We start from the raw sequence: 27,854 nt of genomic DNA on the forward strand, positions 1-27,854 counted from the left end.
AGGGAAGTACTGAAGATAACATGTCCTTCCAACATTTATTCATATAGATTTAATTTAAAACATATGCAAGTTCAAAACAGAGCCTAACATAACAACTGCCAGAGAGTTCCAGGAGAAAGCATTACAAATACTTCTGTGGTACTTACAGTAAGTTGTCTCCTTCCTCCCCTTTCTGGTGATAGTCACTAGCCACTTAATTTACAATAAGCTCTAGCTGGTCTTACTCCTCTTTCATTAATCAGAATTTGTTTAACAGGATCCTGTAGTTAAAAGCCAGAATTCATGGATTGCTATAGCTGCAAAAGATGCCTACATCTAAAAATATTTGAGAACCAAAAGCCTTTAATAAGACCTAGATTCCTTTGAAGCTCAAGGGGAGAGGAAGTAAGAATAAAACAAATCCAAAAAAACCCCAAACTTCCAGGTACATAGCTGAAAATGTCACAGACTAGTATCTCATTTAACCTAAAGCAGGTACTTTGGAACCAGGTGAAAGTGCAATCACATCTATGCACAGAGCGATCACAGCAAAAAAAAATTAAAAGCAACATTTGCAATGCAGGAACCAGCCTTCATGAGGAATAACACCAAAAGGCAAATAGGCACAACACTGTTCTTGAGGGGTTATTTCCCAGCAGCCAGAGAGCAAGAAGCAGTCATTTTTGAAAACTCTCTTGCTACTTAAATAAATCCATGCTGATTAAACAAAAACCGCTCATAGAGCAGGCAGCAATCATCTATCTACTTTCAGCAGCAACTTAAATTTTCCCTTTCCAGCAGGAATAACACAGCTGGCTCACAAGACCTGGAAAGAGCAAGAGGTAACTTAGTTCTCTTCAGTCTGAGCCTGTTCTTGTACAACTGCCAGTCTGCAATGAGCAATGATGCAAGGAGTAATTTGCTCTAAGTGTCCCACAGAGAACAATTCCAAGGGCTCTTTGTAATCAATGGTTAGACTCCACCAAGAGGAAACAATCCTTGAGAAAGCGTCACCCAGAAAAGATGTATTTTGTCAAGTCAGCATATAGATTTCTCAGTTTTAGTAACCATAAATAGAAACAACATATTCCAGTTACTGAATTTAGTCAGCAACAATAAACCTCAGTCAAAAGGAGTAGTGACTAATAAAAAATCCAGTCTTCCTACAGAGAAGGAAATTTCTCCATACACAGAAACATATAATCAAGAAAATATGCACATTCCATTTAACACGCTAAGTGTAAGAAGAAATTGCTTGTCCACTGAAAAAGCAAACAAGCTAAGAATTCAGGTAACAGCCTTGAAAGCATAAGGACAGAGGGAGAAGAAAGATGAAAAGAAAATGCAGAACTATGGAATAAAAAGACAACATAACGGACAGCAGAGATCTTGTTTTAGCAACTGTATCTACAAGAACAGATGTGAACAAAGACATTACCTTCATTAGCAAGACATGACTGAAAATAAAGAGTCACTGCAAGCTACTATAAGAAAGCAAAAGTTTGTTGTATGGTAACTAAGGACAACATTGCTCTTGTGGTACCAACAAGTGAGACAGGAGGCTCAGGACTACATCCATGAGCATCATCTTTAAGTAACACAAATACATAAAATATATTTTTACACGCTGGCTGCAAAGTGAGAGTATTTTTATAGCTTCCGGCTTCCTTCATAAAGATAGCAGCCTAAATAATAATTGATAAAAGGTTTGCAGTCACTTGCTAGCTGAACACAAGATCTTTTTACAGGAGAAAGGGGTCATGCACTTTCCATTTAACCAAAAAAAAAAGACATTCCTTTCTCTGGAGTGAAACGCTCTCAATTCTTTCAGAATCTGGCCCATGCCAAACCAACCACCTGGCCAGCTCTATTGCCTCTATATACTACATAAAAATAATAGACTTACACAGTTACCTAGTTCAACTTTCCTCATTATCACAGAATTTTTTATTTGGCATATTTAATTTCTTTTTAATCTACTAGAGAAGCAAGATAGACAAAAGTCAAAGATGATCTGCAACATACAAGCACTATGGGAAGAAATACATTTTAGAACAACAATAGAGAAGTATGGGGGTTTTTGTTGTTTAATTATTTAAAATACATTACGAGATATTCAGTCAGTGTTCTGGCTGCCTATCTAATTAAAAATTACAGCACAGACATGGACATAAGGACTACCTATAAATATATCCACCTCAGCAGTCTTGCAGAGAAGAAAATAATGGAGTTTGAAGCCTAACAGAATGAGTGCCTTGAAATGCAAATAAAGGGAATACCTTAAAAAAAACCAAACAAAACAACAAAAACAAACAGACAAAACCAAGCAAAACCAACCAAACAAAATCCCAACCTTCAAGCCACCCTAAGAAACAGAGAAGCAAGAAATTCAGCTAATGTCAACTGTGGCGGTACAAAACACATTTAGTGAAGCCAGTCCCAAACTATCTGGGGTTCTATAAGCCTTTAGTTCAGATTCTGTCAGAAAACTTGTAGGCAGCCAGAAAAATTTATTCATCACTTATCTTGTATTCTCCGGGTGTAAAACTCTTCCCTACCACATCACACCTGGCCATACTAGCATCAATTTTCAGATGCATCAAAATACAGTTAAAAAAATCCAGTGCTAAGCAGAAGTGAAGGCACTGACAAGAGAGACTGGTGCTATAAAGCTGTTCACTAGCATACAGGAGGCACACTGATTTTTTATGATGCTTCATAGAAAATGTCATTTTCTTACACCATTTTCTTATTGTGGAAAAATCCACAGCACTGCAAGCTGGTATGAGAAAGCAAAAGCATTAGTCCCCTAAATTTTTCTTCTAGGCTGTCATACGTAACATCAGCCTTAAAAGGTAAAGTATTGCAAGCACACTAAACCTGGTAAAGGCATACTGAACAACCTGGGACACTATAGCCCAAAGAGGCAGGATGCTTGGCAGAGCTCTTCTGGCTCTTTGCCTTGCAAGCTGGAACCAGGAGTCCCAGAGTTCTGGCCAGTTCTCAGGACTGACTTAGTCTTACCACGAAGCATTAGATTTCTTTCATCATATTGATAAAGATGCCTATGTACAACCGCTAAGAAGCAGTCCTTTGTTTCACTTCCCCTTTGGCTCTCTAGGTAACCATCAACATGGCAAAAACAACAGTCAGGAGAGAAGTAACTTCCATATTTTTGCTTTGGCGTTTGACACCATGGTGTTTACTGTCAGTATCTGTTCCCATGAGACACACTGTTCTCCCCAGTTGCAAAGAAAGGATTTTGCCCTGCAGAACAGGAAAGGAAGCTTTTTCATTTTTAAATGGGAAGCTAGTTACAAAAATAGGCAAGATGGCTTGCTGAAATGTCCATTTTTACTCTTATTTTTAATAATTCATGTCAAACCCTATTTGTCTAGCCACATCTAACATGCCTTGCATCCAGGTATTGAGGTCCTTTCCAACTTCTGAAAAACATCATGCTCTTAAAAATTAGAAGCCTCTTGCTCTCTGAAGGATCCTCTTTACAAATGCACTAGATAGGTGATAGCAATTCATTTTCAAATTCGTTAAACCCTGCACAACGAGCCTTTTATTCTGCAAGATGCACATCAATATTCCCTAATAAAACCCAACAGGAAGTTTTTGCCATAAAAAAAATTCATCAACTTCATTTAATGGCTGAAAGAATCTCAGCATTTTTGATGACCTAATTCGAAACTTCAGCTGCTGAACAGTAGTTTTAAAGCAAATTCAGGGATTTGGTCAGACAACCAATTTAGTTATAAATAGCACTGCTTAAAATGTTTAGTTACTCAGTTAAAAAGCCTTAGTGTGTATAATCTGAGAAACTGAAAATATTTTTCTGGAATTAGACAGGGGAGGAACATACTAGACTGGTTTTTCTCCCTCTTCTCATGCACGCTGTGATTCAGTGATCTGAAAATCTTTATATAAAAGCTTATAGGCATTATAGGCAGTATTTTTAGGCCCTAAGGAGCAAGTGACTTCCTGAAAGCATACTGTTGAGTTTTCAGCAGGGTACAAGCTAGGCTGAAGAAACTACCTCAGATTTAAACAAATCATATTAATTTACTTATCTGTGCAGACATTCCAGTTTACATTAAGAAGTTAAAACACTTGCTGAGATTTTCAAAAGCTCTCAAGTGATATAAGGCTCTGAGCCCTATTTTCCAAAGTAAGTAAAATCTCATGCATACAAATAGTCTAGAACAAAGATAAAACAAAAGCAAGGAAAGAATTAATGCAAGATGTCATAGTGCACTGTTTGAAACAATGAATGTATTTGTGCAATCTGATTGTACAGCTACAATTTTCATTAGAAGTTATATTAGTTTTGCCAGAGATACCAAGGGACTTCTCCAACATACTACAGTTTGGTTAGTGAAGACACACAGCTCTGTTTCCAGATTCAGACCTGCAGATAAAGGCATTTTCAAATTCGAAAAGACTTCACAAAGTCTAAGGCTTCTTCTGATTATAATAAGATTTCTGTTACTATTAACTTTTCACTGATACAGACCCTCATTCTACTCCCCCAGGACGACTGAATAAGACAAAGATAAAATGGGTTGGAGGGTAAACAAAACCCTTTTAATCTTTCCTACGCAAGTATTAACAAGCAGGTATGTTTCACTAAAATCCTCTTCTTCACAATTAATACACTGAAAAAGTCACTGGTACAGATCACGTTAGAGTGACTGTTAGCCTGATACTCAATTACGCAGAAGATCTGCCATCTGCCTAGTGCATAAAGGTAGGTTGTAGGAGTTAAAGAAAACAAACTGTCCAAGTCTTCCTGGAACAAAATCCAAGTATCTGATTTGTGTTTGCTTTAAACCAAATATATAGCCTTAAAATATCAAAGGCTATGTAAACACAAAGAACACAAAAGCAGGAAACATTAGTATTTAACTTGCATCATCCTAAAATGAAGAACTGAACATAAGCCATGCAGAGCTCTCCATGTTTGGGTAGCCCACACTTATCAGCCAAGACTACATCTTCCTTTCAGGACTCTCTAGAGGCTGCATTGTTCCCTCTCCTACCCTTAGCCTTTTCCCAACAATATTGCACCAAGGCGGAACCAGCATCCCACAACTTACTCATGGGTCTTATTCCCCTGGACTTAACAACTGCTATGACAGCATTAAACTTTTTTAGTTCATGCTTTCAAGCACTGCTGTATCCCACATTGAAGCCTTCTCCCTAACCAGATTTGTCATATCTATAAAACATCTACGTCCTCATTTTGTATATAAAGTGTTTAGGTACACTGCAGCATTGCTCTAACACATAACAATATAAAAATAAAGCTGACTACATAAACCAATCATCTCACTCTGCAATATAAACAAAGATCAATTCACAATCTAAAGTGGTAAAAATTAAGATAAAAATAATTCTTTCAATTTTTAAAAACACTTTAAATGTATCGTGTTTTCCATCTCACTGTAATAGTCTTAGAAAAAGGCTGATCAGAAATAACAAGCACCTTAAATGCTGTTTTCCAACAGCCATGATGAAGATTTTATAAACCACTTCAGTATAAAGAACTTTTAGTATAAAACATGAACAATAAGGTAAGTTTGCTATCTACGATCACTGGCAAAAGTATCAGGACTGGGAGAACAGAAACACATTACAGCAGCCAAGTCAGTCCATCACTTCTCTTCTTGCTATTTCACAATACAGCTTCTTGTAGAGCCCTGCATCCACACTGCAGTCTCCAAACATCTCAAGCTTTAGTCAATGCATACATTGTTTACAATACAAAATGTTTACAATAACATTTTACTTAAAAGTGCCTCCTGTAAGAGGTGGCCATTCTTAAAAAAGAAAAAAGACGTAAAAAAGTCTCAGGTTTTTATACTGTACTATTTTGACTGTCTTGCTAGTTGTGAAGGGGAAGAAAGGAAGAGATAGTTTTGAAACAATTCTCTAGCACCAGAGCATTTTCTGATCATTTAATATAGTGGCATGAAAATGATCAGTCGCAACATACGTAACTAGTGCCTAATTTTTGTAAGGCACTAAGCCAAGAGGGAAGAAAGCCATACCAAGTCCTACAGCCAGCAAGCTGTGCTTTCAATCCTGTCTGCAGTCCTGTGGACTGCTTCTAAACAGTCAGCAAAACCAGAATTAACAGCAGCAACACTGCTAGTCAACAAGCTTCAATTCTACATACGTGGCCCCCTGGAAAGCTTTAGGGAGTCCAAGAACAGAACAAGGAAGCTAGTTTTGTGCTATATAGGCAGGACCCCACAATGTATTCTGCAGCTCAAGCAGTATGATTGCTACTGCTTTGCTCCCAAGAGCGATTTGCCTGCAGACATTCACACAGCCAGGCACACATGCATCCCACATCCAAGTGTGTAACTGCTATAGCAGCATTAATCTCTGCTCCCCTAATCCCTTCAAAACTCTTGTACCATAGCTGATGTTTTGAGCTATGCACAGAGCCCATCAAGCGCTCCGTACATGGCTTACCCTCAAAGCACCACAGGACTTGCTGAGCAAATACAGCTAGTGATCCTGTTGCAGAACCTAGAATTTCACCAACTCCTCACCTTTCCTCCAGGCAACAAAGACAACTTGGGAAAAGAATGTAGGAAGAAAACTCCTGAAAGTGCATTTTAACATTTTTTAAATTAGCTGAGAAGGTAATAGGTATTGCAGTTACAAAAAACTCCAGCTGATACTAATTTAAAGACAGCCCTAACTACAGACTGTTTTTGCTTGATATGTTAAGGAATATAGAAATTCTCTTAAGGAATTATATACTAAGGAAAGTACTGAATGGTGTAACTGGGTAATTTGATATATTTCATAACACACTAGAAAATTTAATCTTGCAATTCTCAGGCAAAACTCAATAACCTAGACTAGAACATTCTATCTAAACCTTGATTTGTGAATTTTGAACAATGAAGTAACCACACACACTCTTTTGTAGACTCTTCCAGTAATTAAAAAGTTCAAAAACAAAATCTAAAAAAATTCCTGCTTAAAAAAAATTAAAAAGTTAATCTTCAAGATAAAGCAAAACCTTGTTGCTTTAAAAATTAAATGTCATGGTTTATTACATTATGTCCTATCGCATTTTGCTCTGTTACTGTGCTGCTTTCATGAACTCTAACCATAAAAGCCAAGCTGCGCTCTTGAATGTACACAGGGTTGCATGTATGTGCTAGCAAGGAAGACTCACAGAGGTAAACAAGGACAGAAAAGCCTTACAGAATGTTCTGCTATGCAAACGTATTACCTAAAAATAGCTGGCTTTGTGACATTTATGACACTTTTAGTTCAAATCCAAGAGGAAGAACATTTATTCACAGAGAGCTGTAACAAAAGGAGAAAACAAACTAGGTATTTCTGACACAAAGTAAATTTGTGGGCTCTAGCTCTGTCAGGAACTCTGTCATGTTCACCAATGGTGCTTTTAAGGCAATTATCACCCTCTGACTGTGTAACCTCCAACTTCCTGTAGGAGGAACAGACAGAAGCACAAGTCTGTGCATATTCTTGCTGCTGTAGTGTACAACCCAGCAGATGAACTTACACCTCCAGCATGTTTAACCTTACAGCAATGGCATGAATTCCCGAAGAAAAATGTAGACCACATGACACAAATTTATTCTCTTATTTCAATCTTGACTCCACAGTCCCCTTTCTGGAACCACATACAAAGAATTCAACGAGGCCTCTTCTCACATAAGCTTCAGTCATGTTCCTTTACCTAAGACGAGATAAATTTCTGGGGCTTAGCCTACTGTGTTAGACCTGTTCACCTCCCATCACAAAACACTTCATTCAAAAGCTCTGTACCCCTAGCAGCTGACTGATCACTGACTCTTGCCAGTATTCAATGCTGTATTAGTGGTCTTTAAGAAAAGTAAATCCAGTTCGGCTTCAACAAACACCAGTCCTAAGAAAGAGATGTCATTTTAGTCATGAAATCTGACAAACTCACAGCCCACTTGCTCTTCACGTCACTGCACACCTGCAGTGTTGAGATTGGCCAGAGCACACAATTAGTGCTAACTAGCAGTTTCAGCAAACAGGAAAGGTAAATGTAAAACCAGCTTCTAGATCCCTACAGCAATGGACAATATTTATTTCCAGGAACTGAAACACTGCTTTTGGTTTATAATTAGAGTAATGCAGGGGGTAGGTAATCTGTGGGGCCCTCTAAGCAGAAAATCTCTTCCCTCGCTGCATGTGAATGCAGGGGTCTGGGCTAGAAAAACCAAGAGCTCCCTCCAGAATTGTGTCTTAAAGCAAAACAACTGATCATGTACTTTGTGAAAGTTACCAAGTGCAAAGTGTTAGCAACTACAGCAGCCTAACACAAGCCTTTTGCCTCCAGAAGCCAGTGATAATCAGCTAAAAAGTTTCAGTCTTTGCCACTAAGCAAGGTGGACAGTGGAATTTACAAGGAAATGTTCTTCCCTAGTGTGCAAGCAGCTTTTGGACTGTACAGGTCCAGAAAGGGAAGGGAAGAGGCAGGATAAGATCTGAACCACTGCAGAGCAGGTGAAAAGATGATGTCATTTGTTTCCTCATTGGTGGATAGGGAGTGAACAGGCCCAGAACTATCTTGCTCCAACAAGATGCCAGCACATGGTAAATGGTATAGCTCAGAGCCTTGAAAGCTTCTCATTTTGGTAGGAGCTATCAATGTCCAATTATGTTTTGCATTTGTTGAAGAGAAAAATTACACTGAAATCAGAGATCAAAAGTGCTTTGTCACAACCTGTTTGGAAAAAAAGATGCCTGCAACTATGGAAGGCCTGCATGGAATTTTCCTTCTGTACACAGATGCAGAAACCAGTTAAACAGACCCTTTGGCTTCAGGAAAGGCACAGATCGCTATGCAGGAAAGAACGATCTGTACTCATTGAAAGCAACACAGCAGAAGCTCTTGGGAGACGCCTGCTGCCCACAGAGGGAATTAATTCTGTTTGTAAACTACATTTAATTGCAGCCAGAATATGCTTCAGGTAAAACAGAATGGAGCAAAGTAATTTCTATATGAGGAACAACTTGGTTAATGACAAATTGACTGGTCGTATCAGTAACCCAGTCCTTTAATACCAGCTTTAAGCACCTCTTATCCTGCTTTTTAGCATGAATTTACAATTACATTGCCACTAACCCAAAGAAGATGCAAACAAAGATTTTTAAATTACAGTCCTGGGCCCAAGTATGTACCACCTCCTCTCAGACACACTCAAAGGCTGCAGCTTGGCTCAGTGCTCAGATTACACAGATCACTGTATTAACAGATGAAGGTGTAGTCTTTGAGGAGCCTTCTAATTCCCCACTCTAATAAAAAAGCCCAAACACCTCTTACCTAGGGAACTACAGAGCACTACAGAGCACTACAAAATACCAGTTCAGCAACAGATTTCACTTTAGAGAACCAAAGCAAACATCATTACTATTTTGTGATGGGCTTACATTACCACAATGTAAGCCCAGTAACCTGTCAGGGTTTACAGTGGATACTTAAAAAACAGAGACTATTTCAACATCCTTCTTCAGGTTATTTTTACTGAAGTCACAACCTCCAGGAACATCTTAGATAGCAGTTAGGCAGACATATTTGTCCGAGTACTGCTGGCTTTAAGAGGCCTGGCACAAGCACTGTGTATTTAATTTTTAATTAACTTTCAATCCTGCAAATATTAATTTTTCATTCTATTTGTCAACTTCATCTAACTCTATTCAGACAATTAAGCCGTAAGACCAGAAACCTACAGAAAGGCTCATTAAGCATCTGCTGAACACTAAGGAAGGCTTCCAATTCTGAACCAAGCTTTATTCTCTCTCAATTTTTTGACTTTTCAACCTCCATTCAGTTAGCAATTGAGTCATTTTGTGAAAGCAATAGCATACACATTTCCTGAAAATGTAACAGACATCAAATTGAAGGCTGTAGAAGTGACCAAGGAAGGTACTGTACCTGAACAGAATGAAACCAAGTGACTCAACAGCTGCCCGCCTCACGTCATCATTCACATCACTCACCTACAAAAGGGAAAACAGGATGTTCAGAATACAGTTAAAACACTTGAGGACTCTGCAACATTTCAGGCCAGGTGTCAGGCACATAAGTTAATCAAGAAGACAGGATTATAGAGAAAGTTAACAGTCGTGTTTCATCCTCAGCCAAAACAGCCTCACGCTTGTTCATACACTGTGACTGCAAGCCTATCAAAGAGCAGACAGACCTCATCTTTTACAGCCTAAGTTTTTTCCCCAGCCCATCATTACACAGACTATTCACTGCAAATCCATTACTAACTACTTTAGGGTCATGTTTCATTTTTTAATAGGTTCCTTTTTTGTGATAACAGGTTGAATATTCTCTTGCTGAAAGTCTACTTATCCTAATGTCAGAGACGCTGTTATTTCTGCTCATAGTATTCAGGAAAGCTTTCATCACTTCACAATCTCAAATTTGGACCGAACATCAATACTGTAGACACAAAGCCTGCCAAAGTGATACGCTTACTCCTTCACCACAAATTTCTTGCTATGTGCTCCTAAGCCCACAGTACTTACAGCCACATGCAGTAGGCGTCTGATAGCCTTGTTGTTCCCTGAGCCACAGTATGCCATAGCAACAGTGTACATGCCAGAACGACGGAGAATTGGATCCTGGAAGAGAAAGCATCAATATTTAACATCCATCCAAACACAGACTCAGTAATTCTGACTTTAAATCTGTTCCACTCTTGGGCCTGGAATCTGCAAACAGGTAGCTTCACTACATAATTGTTTATTAGGGATGAGTAACAGGACAATCACCAAAGCAGGGTTGGCATTACCAGTTTCAGGGAGACAGAAAGTTGCTATGCCACAGCCTGCCAAAGAGTATCTGGCAGATGTGTCATTCTGCTTCTTACTCACTATCTGCTATTGACCACTACTAGATCCTTGAGAATGATCCACCTACAGCGAGCCTCATCTGTGTTTAACCATTACACCCTGTTCTGCTCCTTGTTGCTGCTCACAGGACTATGGAGACTGAGTATGAGGCTAAAAAAATACACAACTAAGCACTGTTGTTTGTGTATTTTTGATCAGAGTGAAGCAACCTGTGAAACTGCCCCACTTCAGAACTATGTAAGGATTTCCCTGTTTTAAACAGCCAACCCACCGTAGCTGGAGATTTCACAAAAGGACAGGAAGCTCAACCACGTAACAGAAGGGCCAGGGATAAAGTCATAGCTAAACTTACTTTATCTCTGCAGAGACTCTCAATGAGAGCATCTGCCTCCTCCATCCTCCCGTACATGACCAGAGCAATTCCAACTGCAAGGCCTCGCAAAATCTTTTCATGCTGGGTTTCCTGTGCATAGCCAACCATGTCCTCAATAGCCTGAGCATTTTTGGATCCCAACATAACCAGTCCCAGTGCCAGGCCAGCTGCCTCACCTGCACAGCACAGAAAAGCAAGAAATCAAACAAACTCTGTTCCCAAAAGCAGTAAATATTTTATCTATAGAATCACACAAGATGTAGGCCAACAGATCACTTCTGGACACCACCACACCCAGCAAACCCATTATTCATGGCCAAATGTGCTTGTAATGATAACCTACCAGCCACAACTTAGTGCTCTTCCCTACTAAGTTCAATTTTCCCTTCTTTGGGCCAAGAGCTGCTGAGATAATTTTCCTGTGAACCCCTGCCAATGCAACAGTAGCCCCCACAAGCTTCTCCAAGCCTTTCTCTCAGCCAAAAAGGGCACACGGCTCTGGAGATCAACCACACTAAATAAAAAGCATATGACAAAGGAAAGAACAGAGCAAAATAAAGGACTGTTTCAAGACCTTGCATGTCTTATCAATATTGGGCATAGCGCCACAGACCAGTCCTGACAGGACCTCTGAACATTACTGCCACATAACTAGAGAACCATGCTGATCAGGAAAAGGTCAGTAAATAAAACGCAGCTAAGGCAACCTAGAAGTGACCTATGCTGCTAACAGAAAACCTGAAGAAAAAAAAAACCACCAAAAAACCCCAGATGCCTGATAAGACCTCAGATGGTTATTTGCTTTGAAAGCAGAACATTTACCTGTCACTGCATCATCCTGGTACAGATTTGTTTTCAGCAAATCGTACACATCTTGACGTGCTGTCCCCATGGCAGCCAGACCCAAACCCAGGCTGCCGCCATGTCGGACAATCTAGAGAAGCATATGCAAGTTCAGTCATCACAAAACAGGGAACAACATGGCTTCAGCTGAAGTAGACATCTTTCCATCAATATAAAGCTGCCAACTTTTAGCCCCAAACCACCCAAAATGATCTCTTAACCTGTTAGAAATATCACTTTCACCATCTCAGGCAATAACCCTGATGAAAGAGGCACTAAATAGAATAGAAACGGCAGTTCAAAAGCCCATAAACAATGAGTATCAGAAGCTTTATACATAGGAAGAGACTTTCTAGTATCTTTAAGGTCTTTCTCCCCACCGACTGATTTATGTAAAACCATAAATCTGTGCCATGTGTAAAAATTGCTGCCCAGTAATAGCTTTTGAATAGAAAGGTAAATATGTGCCCAATTAAACAGTCTACATCCTCTTTTGTTCTAACAACGGATACAGGAAAGGCAGTACATTTGCAATAAGACATGTGGGATCCAGTCACAGAATTTTTATAGTAGTCTGAAATTCCCCAAAGAGAAGCAGGGAACATGCTCAGAAAATACTAATCTGTTCCTAACTTAAAAAGAGACTTTTTGTAGAGGTCTACAAACAGGAAGTGAAGTAAAAAACTTCTTTTTGTATAAGATGCATTAAACCTACAGGGCAGCAGAAGCATTTTGTGGCTTATTCCTTTGACAGCTAAGCTGCAAGCAATAACAGTGCCTGAATACTGCAGGTCCGCTAGCAAAACAAAGTAGATATTCAAATAGTAAGAAAGACAAAGCTAGATTCACTGTCAAGTATGTAAGAATTTCCTAAAAATCCTACCTGAACTTTGAGCAATAGGTTGTTAAAACCAAACTTCACATTTAAGGCCCACAGGAGATGTAAGTATCACACTACTGCCATGGTCTTAGTTACCTCTAACCCCCACTTCTAAAGCAGCTAGCACCCTTCTGGATATTCCCAACAAAACAAAGGTTCATTACTGAACCCAGTACATACATCATTACTGGCATTCTTCAGCTGGTTCAGCAAATAGTCAATGATGTCCCCACCATGGTTAGCGTGAATGAGACCCAGGGCATAAAGACCTCCACCTTCCTGGTAGGCAGACCCTGGAGAGGTGTCCTTGGGTAGGTATGTTGCCATTAGCTGTAATGCTTCTTTCTCATGACCCTGTATGTCCAGTGTCCAGCAGGAAGGGAAGACAGTGGGAAGTGAAAGGTGAAAAAACAGTAGATGCAAACACTTCGTGATAATATTTAAACAATTCAGGAGAAAACATGTTATGGCCATTACATTCTCCACAAAAATCAGCCTTTCAGTGCTGTCTGTACAATCAGCAAAGAATCCTTCTGTACTGGGGTTTTACTAACCACATTACACAAGTATTCATCAATTGCTTGGTCACTGATCCAAACCAGGACAAATTTGGCCTGAAGCTACACCAATTCATTCACTAGAGCACTTGAATGAGGGTTGAGGCACACAAAACAATTACAAAGACTTTTTGCTATTTCAAAACAGCTTTAAATATACCCCCCTGCGAATGAATTTGAAGAAATTCACCATTTAAACTTACTGAAACTTAGTACAGTAAGGACTTTGGTACCATCCCAAAACCCTTAAGAAATATACACCTCCAATTTTAGTGGCTAGAAACTATTGACTCTGTTCAACTCAACAAGGAAGAGAAGAGCTAGGAAGACTCTCTCCTTGAGCCATGTTATCCTACCACCTTTTTGATGCTTAGCAAAACATGCCGTAAACTGCATCAGATATCAGATGAGATGGACTTGATAGAGCACAGATTTTCCTTAGTGCAAAGACACCAACTATGTTACAAACTGGAGTGCAGGCGTCATTCAGAATCCCCATTTCAATGTTTTCAGTGTTCGCAAGTCAAGCATTTATATTAAACAGAGGGAAATGAATGCAACATTACCTTGTGTATAACACCCAAGCTGGCAGTAGCAGTAAACTTAGCCCAGTTAGTGGCCCTGGCAAGCCACTCCAAATTGTCTCTGGAAGACAAAAAGAGAAAGGTTATACAAAGTTTTTCATAGAGCCCGTTCCTCATCCTGCAAGCAGGGTTTCACAGCACTAAAAAAGACTGCTTTCGAACCAGACAGCAGCTCCAGAAGGCTAACCACATTTCCACTTTATACCTCTCTCCCCTTCATCAGCCTTGATTTTTGGCTGGTTCTAAGTCAAGCTTCCAGATACCGGTGATCTCGGTGAAGGATGGAGTACAACTGCTCAATATGCAGCACCAGCTCTCTGGGAGAAACTCTAACAGAGTTTCTGGAACCTTCCTCAAGTCCTTGGTAAGGTCAGCCCTGACATTTCCCTTCCAAGAGTCATTCAGCACTGTCAGTCTCTACCAAAAAAGATACATCATCTCAGAAATTCTCCAACTCGTAAACACAGAGAACAGAAATTCCAGATCTCCACCCTCCAAACTGCTCATATGGTTAGCAGTCAAATAAAGCCAGTTTGTGAGGATAGAGAAAAGGAAACAATTACACCTTCTTCCCTTTGCCTCCACATTAGTTTTCGGACCCTTTGTTTATTCTTCTTTAAGCCCATCAGAGTTCTGCAGCCACCCTTTTGGAAGTACCAAGCTACGTAGGGCAACAATGTTGTTTAAACACTGCTAAATGACATTGGAGCTTCCCTGCCATAGATTTACCTAAGGAACTGGTCACTGGTTGTACCACAATGCATAAAGGAGTTTGCTATAACCGTTGCTGTATGACACACGGAATTCCGCACTGCATCCTGAAAGAACAAAAACAATCAGTATCACCAGTCAGCAAAAGATATGCCCTGGGTCACTTAGCATGCTTGCCAGTACACTAGAAAAATGGATTGTAATTATGCTCAATTTAACCAGCAATTTCCCTTTAACCAAAGTTAATGGATTGTTAATACAGTCTAATACATCCTCAACCCATCTTTCCAGTGCAAACCAATCCTTTCTGAGTTTGTCAGAGATGTGACTACTTCAATTGCAGCTTAACTGGAGAACCCTGCTTCTGGTTCCCAGAACTGAGCACTGCAGAGCGTTTGCTGCTGACGTTTTCAAGCCATCCCTGGAACACTATGCATGATCACTCCCAAGCACTTAACCAGCAGATGGGAAAGATTTTCCAATACATTTGAAGAGCCTCCTGAAATAGATGAATCCAACCCACCGACAAGCATCCCCTACCATTTTTGCTGATGATGTGCATCTCATTTCACATATAAAAAACTTCTCCAATGGTTTCTAATAATCATTTAGCTTAAGAAAGTCTAATTCACCTGTAAGTTTTCATTTGCCCACTTTTGAGTAACACCTTCCAAAACAAAACCCGTTACTCAATTCACTAGCACTGCCTACATTATAATATCTGATCGGTTTTGTCTTCAGTGTGGAAATATTAGTCTCTGAGCACATATTTGTTTAGTCAAGCTGAAGGTGTGGTTTCACATAACACCCCAACCAAGATACCAACATACTATAACCTACAGTCCTGGCTGACTCCCTCCCTCCCCAACCAGCAGCATTTGCAATGGATCAGTCATGGAGCTGGAGGGTGAGTTCTTCCATCTTACTGACCAGATGGAAAACAAACCCACCAAAAAAGGGGAGGAGAAAAGGATTAGTTTCTATAACCAAATCGGGGGAGTTAAAAAAAAAATCAACACACTAATAGCAGCCTGTCATTAGGTCATACTAGCTGTAAGTTGAAACAATCTGATTACATGGCCTTCGGGTGCAATCAGCTCTTCTTCAGCCTCACAGGTCCAAGTTTTAAATGTTAATTTATCATGGCTAAACCACAGATTTGTAACCTCAAAACCCAGGGAGGCCAGGCTAAAACATAAGATGATGTTGTAAAATAACAGCAACATGGTCAAAACAAACACAGGATGAGTCAGATGAATCCAAGACAACCATATCTAACAAAGCCTCTTACCTTTGTGTTTTTGAGGATCATGAGGTCTGTATTGTTGTTTCGTATTAAAAACTGCAGATGTAACTCAATGGCCATTTCCCCACTCAAAATTTTAATCATTTTTGAGATCTGGTCCTTAGGCTCTGGATTCTTCACATACAAGCAAAACAAAGGAAAAACATGAGAACTCAACTACGGTTCTGTTAAAATACAGTTCATGAGAAGCCACTCTGGTATGTTACCATCACCATATTCCAAAATCTATCAGGTTTTAGGACTAAAAGGACATTGTTTTTGCCCTTGCTGCACAAGCCCAAATCTCCCAGATAATCAAGTCCCTTTGTGCACAACAGTGCAGGTGGGAGAAGAGACTCTGAAAAGAAATGTATTCTTTCATTGAAAGCAAAAGGATATGAGTAACATTGGATATTCTGCAAGCTGCTGTTTGGCTGGCCTTACAGATACAATGACTCTCCAGCAAGAGGCAACCACTTTTATAAACGTGAACCTGTATTTCCATGGAAGTTTTAATGGAGAGGATCGCAAAGCCACAACACTTTGCATGACCCTGCTGAGCTGCAGCATCATTCTCATGAGCTACAGCCTTTATTTAGAACAATGACTAGTAGAACTAGGAATCTCTAATACATTCATCTTCCAGAGCGATTTAAGAAAGCCTCCTTCTTCCTTATGACGGAACAGTTTCCACAGATTAAGTTTCAACTGAAGTCCCTTCTGAGCAAGGTGAAAGTACACTGCACCTCTTCGTACTGACATTGTTAGCTGCTCAGTGACCAGGCAAGCATGAGTAGTTCAGTCCTTAAACTAATCCCCTCAATTATTTCTTTGTAGTCAGCATTCTGAATTGTGGAAGATTAAGCTCAAGAACATTTCTGGCCACATAGATCATTTTTATGCACTTGTCCCTTGGCACAGTCAGCAATGCCAATGCAGCAGAAACTGATTCAAGACACCTTTCCTGCACAAAAGCACTGTTTACTGGTTCCTTGATGGGACAAGAAACTTGACCCCTTCTGTTTTCCTTGTGGAATACAATTTCAAGAAAACACTTCTGTTTGCCCTTGATTAATTTTTAAGTGATCTGCAAGAATCTCTCAAAGATTCCCAAGTCTAGTTTGCAACATGCACCATGGGGAAAAAGAAAAAAAAACAAAATTTGTCTTGGATTTTACTTTCCTCTCTAGTAGCATTTCCTTTCCTCAGCATTAGAAGCATCAGAATTGCATTATGCATTCTACATGCTGAAATGCAATTGTATGTGCATGTTAGAAGTGAACTCAACTTTCTCCAATACTTGGGAAAAGGAACTAAACAAGATTCTAACCAGCTGGCCCAGGAATACAGCCACCATGCTAGCCAGAGGCAACATATTCCTCCTTCATGGAAAAGAAACTATGTTACATCAGCATCCCCTCCTGCCATTCCTGCAGAATAGCACCACTTCTATCAAGCCAGAACTACAGCCAAATTTCAGAAGGAGAAGAAAAAAATGCCTCGAGCTAATTTATCAGCTAAAGCTCTCAGCACTAGTCAAATTTCAGGCCCTTTCTTCTGGAATGAGTTAATTATTTCAGTATCAACAAAAAGCAAACACGAGCCAGATCCCTCTATCCCCTTTTTCAGGGCTCAGTAATTCCTGCTGAAATCTACCCACTTCCCACTCTCCCCCAACTTTCAGTATCTGAACTGCTGGACTTTCAGACTGTCATATATTTGGTTCTCAGAGATCATCTGTCACCTTGTCTCCAAACAAGACAGAAGTGGAATTCCATTCTTCATTAGCCAAACCAATTTAGCAACCCCAGAGATTCAAAGAGAATACACAAGAAAAGCTAAGCAAGGCATATTTTGGAAATGGCACTCACAATTTCTGCAGACTTCCCTGCACAAGTGCTTCCTGGTTTCTCTTCTGCTTCCATAGCATCACTGAAATAAAACAAAAATGTAACCCAGTTCACCACTCGTAACTAGTCAAGCACTGTAATTATGACTGAATACTGTCCTGGAAGAGTAGCCTGGGATTTGGAGATGATGACTAGAAACAGGACTTTGACAGGACAAGGGCTGACTATCTGGAGGTCACTGCTGAGAAGCAAACTCCTCCCCAATTCAATTTTCAGGGAACTTGAAGACAAAGGCCCAGAAAACCCCACCCTCTTATTCCATCTATAGAGACAACAAAAACAGAGATGCTTGTAGGGAATGAACAGGCAGAGACAGGTGAGAAAACAAGGTCAACAAACAAGGCAGAAAGGATAATTATATCCTCACCCAGAAGCCTTGAGCTCATCACTATTAGGATGGATGCTAGAGTGTTGAAATGGAAATGAAACATATTAAGCTGTTGTTAGCACCTTGTCCTAATGCTTCACAGGCTGACTTACAAATTATTCTGTGCCTTTCCTTTTATTTCACTGGAAAAGAAGAGAGGAGAATGCTTGCTATGCCCGTATCACTGATTCAAAAGCATTTAGACCCAGTCCCTCAAAGCTGCATAAGCCCTTGTATTTAACAAGCCTTGATCTAGGCAGCATTCTCCATCACACACTGTCAAAGACAGTGCAGGGATCGGGTTGTGTACAGACGTGACAGCTCTGGTGATTAAAGAGCAGGTGGAGCACAAACTTCTTCCATGCTGCCCCTGAGCTGGGAAGCAGCCTTAGCATGGATTGGCCAATCCCCTAAAAAACAGAGGTTTAAAACAAAACTATCTATGTCAATTACCTATAAGTCATCAAAAGAAGAAATAAAGAAGATGGAACGGTTAGTGCCAACTTTGGTTTTCTTAACAGCAGCTTCCTGCAGCTAAGACCCAGTGATGTTGACCAATGAACAAGTTTTAAACACCAGGACTTTAATGAAACTCAGACTAGATTTGAACTAGCTCTTTTTAACTGCAAGTAGAAAAGGGTCTATAACACTACAGTATCATCTGAGCTCACTCCTCCCAAAAGCAGGTAGCAGACCACAAGCTGTGATGTGAAACCAAACTTGCACATAGCTGTGACGAGCTTTTTGCTTGAACTCTCCCCTTCCTTAGCTTTACAAGTTGCTGCAAAGACCACACAACATCAAAGTGTTCCCGAGCAATTCACACACTATGACTTACTGAATTACTGCTCATTAGCTGAGCCACAGTAACTGTACAACACTTATGTCAACTGCAAAGGAAAATGCATTCTTTCAAACAACAGTGGATTCTGGCAATATACAATTTTGTCCTGAGCAAATAGCATGTCTTGTCTATTACCCTGACTTAAATGAACGGCAGTAACTTGACTGCTTGTAATGGGCATCCATACACAGAACAGAAGGCTCCATCAGTTGTATCTGAACAATTACGCCTCTTCTCAAGCCAATCTCCCCACCTGTCTTTCTCCGATCCAGGGACAGTGCCTGTGTTGGTGGATCCAGGCACGGAGGCAATTGGAGTGCCAACCGTGCGGAGATTCTGGATCACAGAAGACAAGAACTGCTGGCTAGCACTTTCGTACAGATCAAAGCAAATTTGGTAGGCCATGAGAAGGTTATCTTCCTTCACCAGTTTTTCCAAGATATCACTCACAGCCTGCGGGTCATCCAGGAATATCAGGCACTGAGCAAGAGGAAGGGAAAGAACAGAAAAAAAAAATCAGGAGAAGACATTATATACTTCAGAATGAAAAAGCAACACTACCCGAGGCCACACTCCATTTTCACCATTCCCTCATCTACCGCTTCTGCAGAACACCCCTTCAAAGAAAGAAAAATTCTCTGTCTCTCATAGGAAATAATAGAAATCTTTGAAGCATTTTCATAGGTCACTTTAAAAACAAGACCATGTATTACAAAATCAAGACACACCATTCAAGCCTTCCTATTTCTGCACCTTTATCTTTGGAAACTGACAATGTTGTCCTACTAAACACAGAAATTTCAAAAGAACATTAAAGAAGTATCAATCATTTAGTAGGGATGTCTCAGCTAAAATGGAACAGGCGTAACACTCCTGAGTCACATGTATGTGGAATACCAAGATTGGCAAAAGCCTTAGAACATCTTGAGTAACTTCATAACTGGTTGTCTAAACACTTTCAGACAATGGCTTTCCAAAAAACAAAGCACTGTAAATGTTCTTTGGAGGAATAAATAAAATTCCAATCTGCGAACCTACCATCTGATACTCCTGACATAGGCTCGAAATATTCTGTCAGAGTTGTCTACATCCCCAAACTACCTTTGAGTGTGTTTCTTTCTCTATAAATTGACCAAACGTGCAATATTTGCATCTTTTTCAAGTTGATCTCACTTTGATATCTATTTGAAGCATGCAACCAGGAAAAACAGAGGTCAGGTAGATGTCAAGTCAAATGTATCTAAAGAGCAACTTTTGATTGATCTTTAAACATCACTCTGAGAAATTTACCTGGCACACGTTGATGAAGTCTGGTTTCTCCAGATTCATGTAGATTTTAACTAGAACTCTCAAGACTTTGTTACGGAACTGTTTATTCTGCATCAAAGACATACAGAGCTTCAAGCTGTAAGCTAGCATCCCAGGAACATCATTCTGAAATAAAATTCAGGGATATCAAGTCTGGGTTTGCACTGACAAGGATTTAGAAATTAAAATGAAGCTACCTCCTTTCTGTTTTAAAAAGCAGAGCAAAACACATGCACATATAAACCTTCAGTTTCCTTTCCCATTTTCAGAAAAGCTTATATGCAGGTGTGTTGCACTTTAAAACATGCAAAAGCTTAATTTAAAAGTTCAATACCTATTTCCCCTTCTTCACCTTTCTTGTTTGAATAATCATTCTTGAACGCAGTGAAATTCACTGCACTAACATAAAATGTCAGCAAAACAAACCATGCACCAAGAAAAGATCCCCAATACACCTATTTCTTCCTAGAGACTAAGAAACAGATTTGGCTACTAGACTTCAGAAAGGTAATTTGAAATGAGGGATTTATAATGGGCAATTAAGTTAGTAAGTGCATAAGACAGCAAACAGAACTGAGAAAGCAAGATGGATGCCTTATGATTATCATTCCCATATACAGAAGTGGGATCCATCCAAAAATATGGGAAAGCTGTAAACTGAAAAGTGGTAAAACGTAAAGGATTTAAACCATGTGTCGGGCACATGATTGAGATACTGCAGCATAACAAGATTACACACAACCGCTGAGCTGCTGCAAATGACTACAGGCATGTTTCTCTTACTGCCATTACCAGGTAACATGACTTACCTTAAGTCCTCAGTGAAAGATGTTAAAGCCAGACTGCATTGCCTTGCAGTCAGGGCAGGCTAAGACTGCACACAGCTGCTTACTGAAAATTAGAGCAGCTCACACAACCACTGGATTTTTTTGTTTTGGCTGCCATAAATAAATCACTTACCTAGCCCTAAGGATCCCTTCCCACAGTGAATTAAAGCAGATGACAGGCACAACAAAATAAAAGAGCTGTTCTTACATTATGCCAGACCTAAGGTCTGCCTAGTCCAGTATCCTATCTCTGCTAGTAGCTGACAGGGAATACCTTAAGAAGGGGGCACATAGCCAAGCTTCCTGGGAATATTCTCCCAGTAACTTGCAGCTCAGAGATTTCTTAAAGATAGGGTTGTCTCTATACTTGATAGCCCTGAGCGGCTCTGCCTTCCATGAGCATGTTGAACCAAACACCCAAGTTTCATGTTTTATTCTGTTCATACAAAACAGGGCAAGTTCCATAGCAACATGGATCTTGTACTTCACTTGTGGATCCATACCTGGAAGTGACTAGCTACACACACCTCCTGTCTCTTGCACATACCGATTCAAGGATGGTTTTCTCAAAGATGTCCAGTCTGCGTGTCTCTAGAGCAATGCCAATAGCCTGCTTGTACTTGTGGTCATCCAAGCACCGCTGGAACATTTTGTTCACTATCCCTTCTAGCCTTTCATCAACAGGTTTCTTCTCCCCTTCTGGCAGCTCCGCATTCTCCACACACTGCTTGGTGTAGTGGTCGATACATTTTGCTGAAAAGATATTGAACAAACATGGTGGGGGGTGAAAAGTCAACTTCCTAGATGTTTGCAGGTTTTTACAGATGAAGAGACCAGTATGTGCGTACACACATTCTACCAGCAAATACAGCATATGGGAAACTACACAAAGGTGAGGCACAAGAACTATTTGTGTAGTCATATACAGACAGTAGTGGAAGATACTTATATTCTCTCCTAACAAACTCTGATTTTAGTGCTGAAACAAAGTAGATATTTTTAAAATGGAACCAAGGACATGATCTTTGTTCAAAGTGGCACGATATTTTAAATAAATGAGGAAAGAGCAGTAGGAGACATCCTAGCTCCACTGTAAGCACTGGCTGGGGAGACTGAAAGCCAGCCCTGGTCCATCACATCCTGTACAAGGTAAGTGATACCAGCAGACGAGACTTTTAAAAAGATTTTCAAATTATACATGCATTCAACATCTGACTTGCTATACTGTTAAGGGTGGATAAAAAAAGAATTGTACCCCTCAGGTGTGCAGTTACACTTATTAGCCGATTATTTCCAAAGTTATGCTGAAATTGCTAACAACATTAGCACACAAATGAGAGAAAGGACAATAAACAAGCAATGCAACTTTCCTATTAGGAACTCACAATAGAATAAGGGTTAAGAATGGGAAAAAAATGCCAGAACTCCTAAGTCAGTTCCATTACAGAATCCCAAAGCAGGAGAAAGCAAGCACAAATAAAGTGGGTAAAATTAGCTGCAGCATCAGTTTAAATGAATATAAGGAGAGGAAGAGGAATATGGAGAAAAGCAGATATATGAACTAAAATCTCAAAGCTACAGTAATTTTGACAGCACATGAGCTTTTCTTTTGCAAAAACAGTTGTTTACCAATGATCGTCTCCACATATTCCGAATTGTCATTGACATTGAAGAGGTCACCTGCTCCCAGGGCATAGTTCAGTGATTCCTCAAAAGCTCCCAGGTGGTAAAAAACTTTAGAAGCAACTAGAGCAGCAAACTGCCGGCTCCGAAAGCCCTCGTCTTCATAGAGAACTTCACTGCAAAGAAGAGAGAGAAGAGTATCAGGTCTGTGTGCTCAGTTCTCTTTAAGGCCACATGACAGCTTGATCAAACTTGCATCTTTGGGACTACAGCTCCAACCCCACATCTACTTATACTAGTGCTTTCTGGAAAATATGGACCTAGACACTGTACTAAACAGCATCAAGCAACCAGAACTACATCCACTTCATATCTCATGTTCTTTTTAAGCTGCACACCCTGAAGTAATAAGTGTCTTCTCTTACATTTTGTCCACTGACTCAGAGATTTCTGCCCAGAAGTCATTGACAACAGCATTCAACTTGTGAAGAGCAAACTCCTACAAAAAAAAAAAGTTATATTACATAAAAAATGCATTTATTACCTTTCTCCAGTAAAAATAAAGTACCACCTAAGACTGATACCATAAACACTGACCCATTTCAACTGCAAATTCTACTTTAAAAGATGTTTGCAAGCATTCACTAATCTTTGCAAGTCCTTTGCAAATAAAGGGCTGTTCACTTAACAGGTAAGACAACCCTGAAGTTCCTTCCCATGGCCTCTCTGTGATGAATGACTGGCAAAAATGACTGATAGGTGAAATTCCTTAAAATACAAAGTTTTCAAAGTCTTTGTGGCAACCTTTGTGTAGCACACAGAATTGACCTGTGGTCTAAGCCAGCGAACTCTATTTGGACACAGTATTTTAGCAGATAAACAATATCCAGACTAGAATCAGCCCACCTGTAATCAGTTCAGAGCAAATGCAGGGCTCATTCACCTCTATCACCACCTAAATCTGTTGCCAAGGAGATTACCAATATTACAAGATGCACCTCCCCCTCCTAAAAGGGGCTATGTTAACTGTTTAAGTAACTAGCAAGCATCATCAATACATTACCACTTTTGAGTGTTTGGTGTTGTCCTGTGGATTCATATACTCTGTGGACTGTAAAGTTTCTGTTGCTGTTTTCTTCTCCTACTACTGTAATTTTTTTTCCAAGTGAAAACTGTAACTGTGATTTTGTTTTACATCACTTAAATTATATTAAAAACTTGAGATGTTCTTCAGCTTTGAATTTTACGTAGTCAAAATGCAGTCTCTGGAACACTTTTAAGTAGCAAAGTCCCATTATCATCAGAGAGCTGGGAGCTTTGGTGAATAGAGATCTTTGCATGTGAAGCTCCAGTTTGATCCATGTTCAAAACAAGGAAGTTTGCCATCTGTTATCATGTTATTTAAGCCCCTCCTTTCAGCTTTCAGGCTAGATATGATTTGGGGCCCACCTGGTGCTCCCCAACCATTAATTATTGAGATCCACTAATTTCTGATTTTAAGCCCTCAACATAATGCACTTGCTGTTATTTGCTCCCAGATGTAAGAGCTTACCTTGAGCTGTGGCTCTTCTTCATCCAGAAGAGAGATAATTCCAGCTGCAAAACAAGATCATAGTCAGTTTTGGACTCTCTCTGTTTCAAAAGTGAACATCTCATTTAGTTCAAAACCAACAGAACAGGAAATGCAGGTGTCTCTGGACTGCTGGTTTAAAATCTTCAGTATTAAACTTCAAAGATCAGATCCAGGTTTGTATTAAACATGATATAAAATAGTTCAGAATTTATAACTGAAAAGGTACACAGTTTATAAAAGATGATCCTTCTTAGAGGAAAACATATTAGGCAGGAACTTGGAGAATCTGGGATTTACTGTCAGTTCCCTCCCTAGTTTGCTAACTGCTTTCGAGCAAGTCACTTCCCACTTCCTCGAGGGGCATAAAGAAGATCATGTCAAAAGATCCTAACTTTTCTCATGTCAAGGAAACAGACCTCATGGCTAAGAGAAGATGTCTTATCTCGCAGCTTTAGCAAGACTCCTGACACTGTCGACAACATTTGACCAAAAACAGCTATAGAAATATTGTTTAACTGACATAACTGAGAGGTTCACAGTTATTCGGTGAGCTCAATCTGAAGAATAGTTATAGATGGTTTCATTGTCAGGCTGCAAGGATGCAAGTGAAAGGGGTGGAATAGGATCTGATCTAAGTCCAACACAATTCACTGCTTTCAGTCTTTCACCTGTTGTATAGATTGATAACCTTTTAAAATCTAAATAAGACATCAAATTGGAAAGGCCAGCAAGCCTACTGGAGGGCTGAACTGGGTTTTCAAAAGATCTTGACAAATCTAAAAGGAGAGTGTGCAGGTCAAAAGTAAAATGTACAAATATAGAGAGGAATCTCAGTAGTAGAATGGATTAAGATGAAACATGATCAATAATATCATATGGCTGCAGTGAGATGCAGAGAACCCAAGCTTCACACTGAGGTGTGTGAGTGAGAGCGTTTCTTGGCACATATATGAGGCAATCCTTCCCTCTGCCTGGCACTGACACACCTGAGCCAGACTGCTGTGTCTGGTGCTGGGCAGCATGTCTTAAGAGTCATGAGCAAACCAGGATGTTCAGAACTGAGCAATAAGAACAAAGAGGTCTAGCAACTGGCACTTACAAAAGTTGACTGGAGGTCTGTAACTGGCTAGTCTACAGAAATCTGGGAAGGGTACAGAGTGCACACATGTACAGGGCAGCCGCCAGCAGAAAGAGAATAATTTGATCTTTGTGGCAGACATTAACAGGAATAGTAAGACCAAGCTTTATTTGGAGCTTCAAAGATTGAGGTTTGATGATTAGAAAAGTTTTCTGACCATAAGTTATTCCCTTTGCCTAACAAGGCTGTAGAACCTCCACTATCAGAGATTTTTTAAAACCAGGTTAGACATACATCTGCCAGCAACAACAACTGAAGGAGCACTGCTGTGGCCCTTAGGCAAGGAAGGCAGGTTCAGTAGCCCACCCCACAGTGCTCCTTCCAGCTGTTTTCTGCAACTCTACTCCAAATGTATGATTTTTTTTTTTTTTTTTAAATAAGCTCCTGCATTTACCTGATCTATCAGGAGGAAGCAATCTCACTCCTATTCAAGATACCGTTTCTACGTTTTTAAAACTCCTCTGAAGGGAATACCTACTCCTCCTCAATTAAAGTAAGACATAAACATAAAGCAAAGGGTTCAGAAAGAGAAAGCTACTTGCAGACTATTATCCTCCGCCTGTTTCTCTCACAAAGTCACAACCGCTCACATATTAATTCCTGGCCTGAGTACTTTTGGAAATACTTCTCATATTTTCTTACACTATAAAGTTCTCCACAGATCCAGAAACAGTGTTTTAACATCTAATTTCTCACACGCTTCGGTAGCCTGGACTCTTTAGGCTGGCTTTTCCTCTGCAAAGCCTTTGCCTTTCTGAACCCCTCCAAAGTTCAAGTCTGCCTCTTCCCCCTTTCTCGCTCCCTGCTGTACCTCCTACAGACCCCGACTGCCCGCCTGTTTTGTACCTCCTACGCGGTATTCACTTTAAGCAGGTGAAGACCTTCAGGTCACCCCAGTGGTCTGCCAGGGGGCCGGCAAAGCCACCGCAGTGCCCTCCTCAAGTACCGGCAGGAGCTGGACGCGGCGCCGGGGCGGGCGGGCGGACGGGCAGCCGCCTCTGCCTCCCGCGCGTCCCCACGGAGCCCGCCAGAGAGCCAGTCCCGCTCAGGCCGCCGCAGCACCCGGGGGAAGCGGGGGAGGCCGCCCCGGGGCACGGGCGGGCACTGGACAGTTCCCCGCCTCCCGCGGCTCAGGCTTAAAACGCCGGTTGTGGCGAGCCGCCGGGCACCGGGGCGGCCTCCCGCTCCCGCCGAGGCGTACGGCGACTACCGGCCAGGGGTGACCCGGTCGCGGGGGACACCCCCGTGACGGGCGGCCCCACGGAGCGCTGTGGCCGGCGCCCCCGCGGCCTACGGCGGTGCCCAGTCACGGCCCTGACTCAGCGAAACCCCGGCGGGCAACGCTACTCCGCGCCGCTCCCTCACCGGCCGAGGTGATCATGGTGCCGCCCGGCGGCCCAGCGGAGGGAGGTGGGGTGGGGTCCGGTCCGCTCCGGCCCGCTCCGGCCCAGGTGCGGTAGTGCCGCCGCCGCCGCCGCCCGGGGTCCGCGCCGCGCCGCTGCCGCTCCACCGCCGCCCGGCCCGGAAGTGGCGCGAAGGTCCCCTTCCGGCAGAACCCCGCTGCTCCCGGGAAAGGTGCCCGCGGCGATCGCCTGCGCGTGGCGGCGGAGAAACAGCCAGGCGCGAGCGGGACAGCTCTGCCTCCCGGGGCCTCGCACCTTCCCCGGTCCCCTCACAGGCACCCCGCGCTCCCCACAGGTCTCTTCAGCCCCCCTCGGCCCCACACGGGACCCCACGGACTCCCCCACACACCCCACACCGGGCCCGCAGGGCCTCCACCGCACGCTTGGCCTGGGAGGGTAGGCAGCCTTCCCCTGCCTGCGCCCTCCTGCCTGGGGGCGGCGAGGGCGGGCAGCCGGGCCGTGGGATCCCCACGGGTGACCCTGTCAATGCCCGTGTTTGCGCTGTGCCCAGACAAACGGCTGCCCCCGTCTGCCAGGCTTCACCGCCCACCGTCGTCCCGTCCCCCCCCCACTGCCAGGACAGGCTGCCCGCGATTTTACCCCACGGATTTAGCACCTCTCGCAGGCCGCCGCTGTGGGCCCCGACTCCTCTCGCATACCTTGTAGCCACGGGGAAAGGCCTCACCCAAACCCCATTTCTCCCTTAAAAAGGGAAGCAGGCATACAGATGCACCTGGCAGCCCCTCACCAAAT

General features: G+C 41.6%; 1 protein-coding gene across 1 annotated transcript in view; it reads right to left on the bottom strand.

The window, feature by feature from the left end:
* Positions 1-27,222, bottom strand: part of PSMD1 (proteasome (prosome, macropain) 26S subunit, non-ATPase, 1) — a 74,267-nt gene extending 47,045 nt beyond the window's left edge. The window contains exons 1-16 of the mRNA XM_010573034.1: positions 27,064-27,222; positions 24,540-24,583; positions 23,413-23,486; positions 22,994-23,163; positions 21,912-22,117; positions 20,520-20,663; positions 19,483-19,709; positions 17,980-18,040; positions 16,115-16,243; positions 14,842-14,930; positions 14,095-14,173; positions 13,152-13,325; positions 12,071-12,182; positions 11,228-11,424; positions 10,549-10,644; positions 9,947-10,011 (exon numbers count right to left, since the gene is read on the bottom strand). Of these exons, the coding sequence (XP_010571336.1) occupies positions 9,947-10,011; positions 10,549-10,644; positions 11,228-11,424; positions 12,071-12,182; positions 13,152-13,325; positions 14,095-14,173; positions 14,842-14,930; positions 16,115-16,243; positions 17,980-18,040; positions 19,483-19,709; positions 20,520-20,663; positions 21,912-22,117; positions 22,994-23,163; positions 23,413-23,486; positions 24,540-24,583; positions 27,064-27,079 (1,883 nt within the window). The 5' untranslated portion in view covers positions 27,080-27,222. The remainder of the gene's footprint in view (positions 1-9,946; positions 10,012-10,548; positions 10,645-11,227; positions 11,425-12,070; positions 12,183-13,151; positions 13,326-14,094; positions 14,174-14,841; positions 14,931-16,114; positions 16,244-17,979; positions 18,041-19,482; positions 19,710-20,519; positions 20,664-21,911; positions 22,118-22,993; positions 23,164-23,412; positions 23,487-24,539; positions 24,584-27,063) is intronic.
* Between the last annotated feature and the right edge of the window lie 632 nt (positions 27,223-27,854).

Source organism: Haliaeetus leucocephalus, unplaced genomic scaffold (genome assembly GCF_000737465.1).
Source record: "Haliaeetus leucocephalus isolate CR32 unplaced genomic scaffold, Haliaeetus_leucocephalus-4.0 Scaffold362, whole genome shotgun sequence".
NCBI classification, from domain to species: Eukaryota; Metazoa; Chordata; class Aves; order Accipitriformes; family Accipitridae; genus Haliaeetus; species Haliaeetus leucocephalus.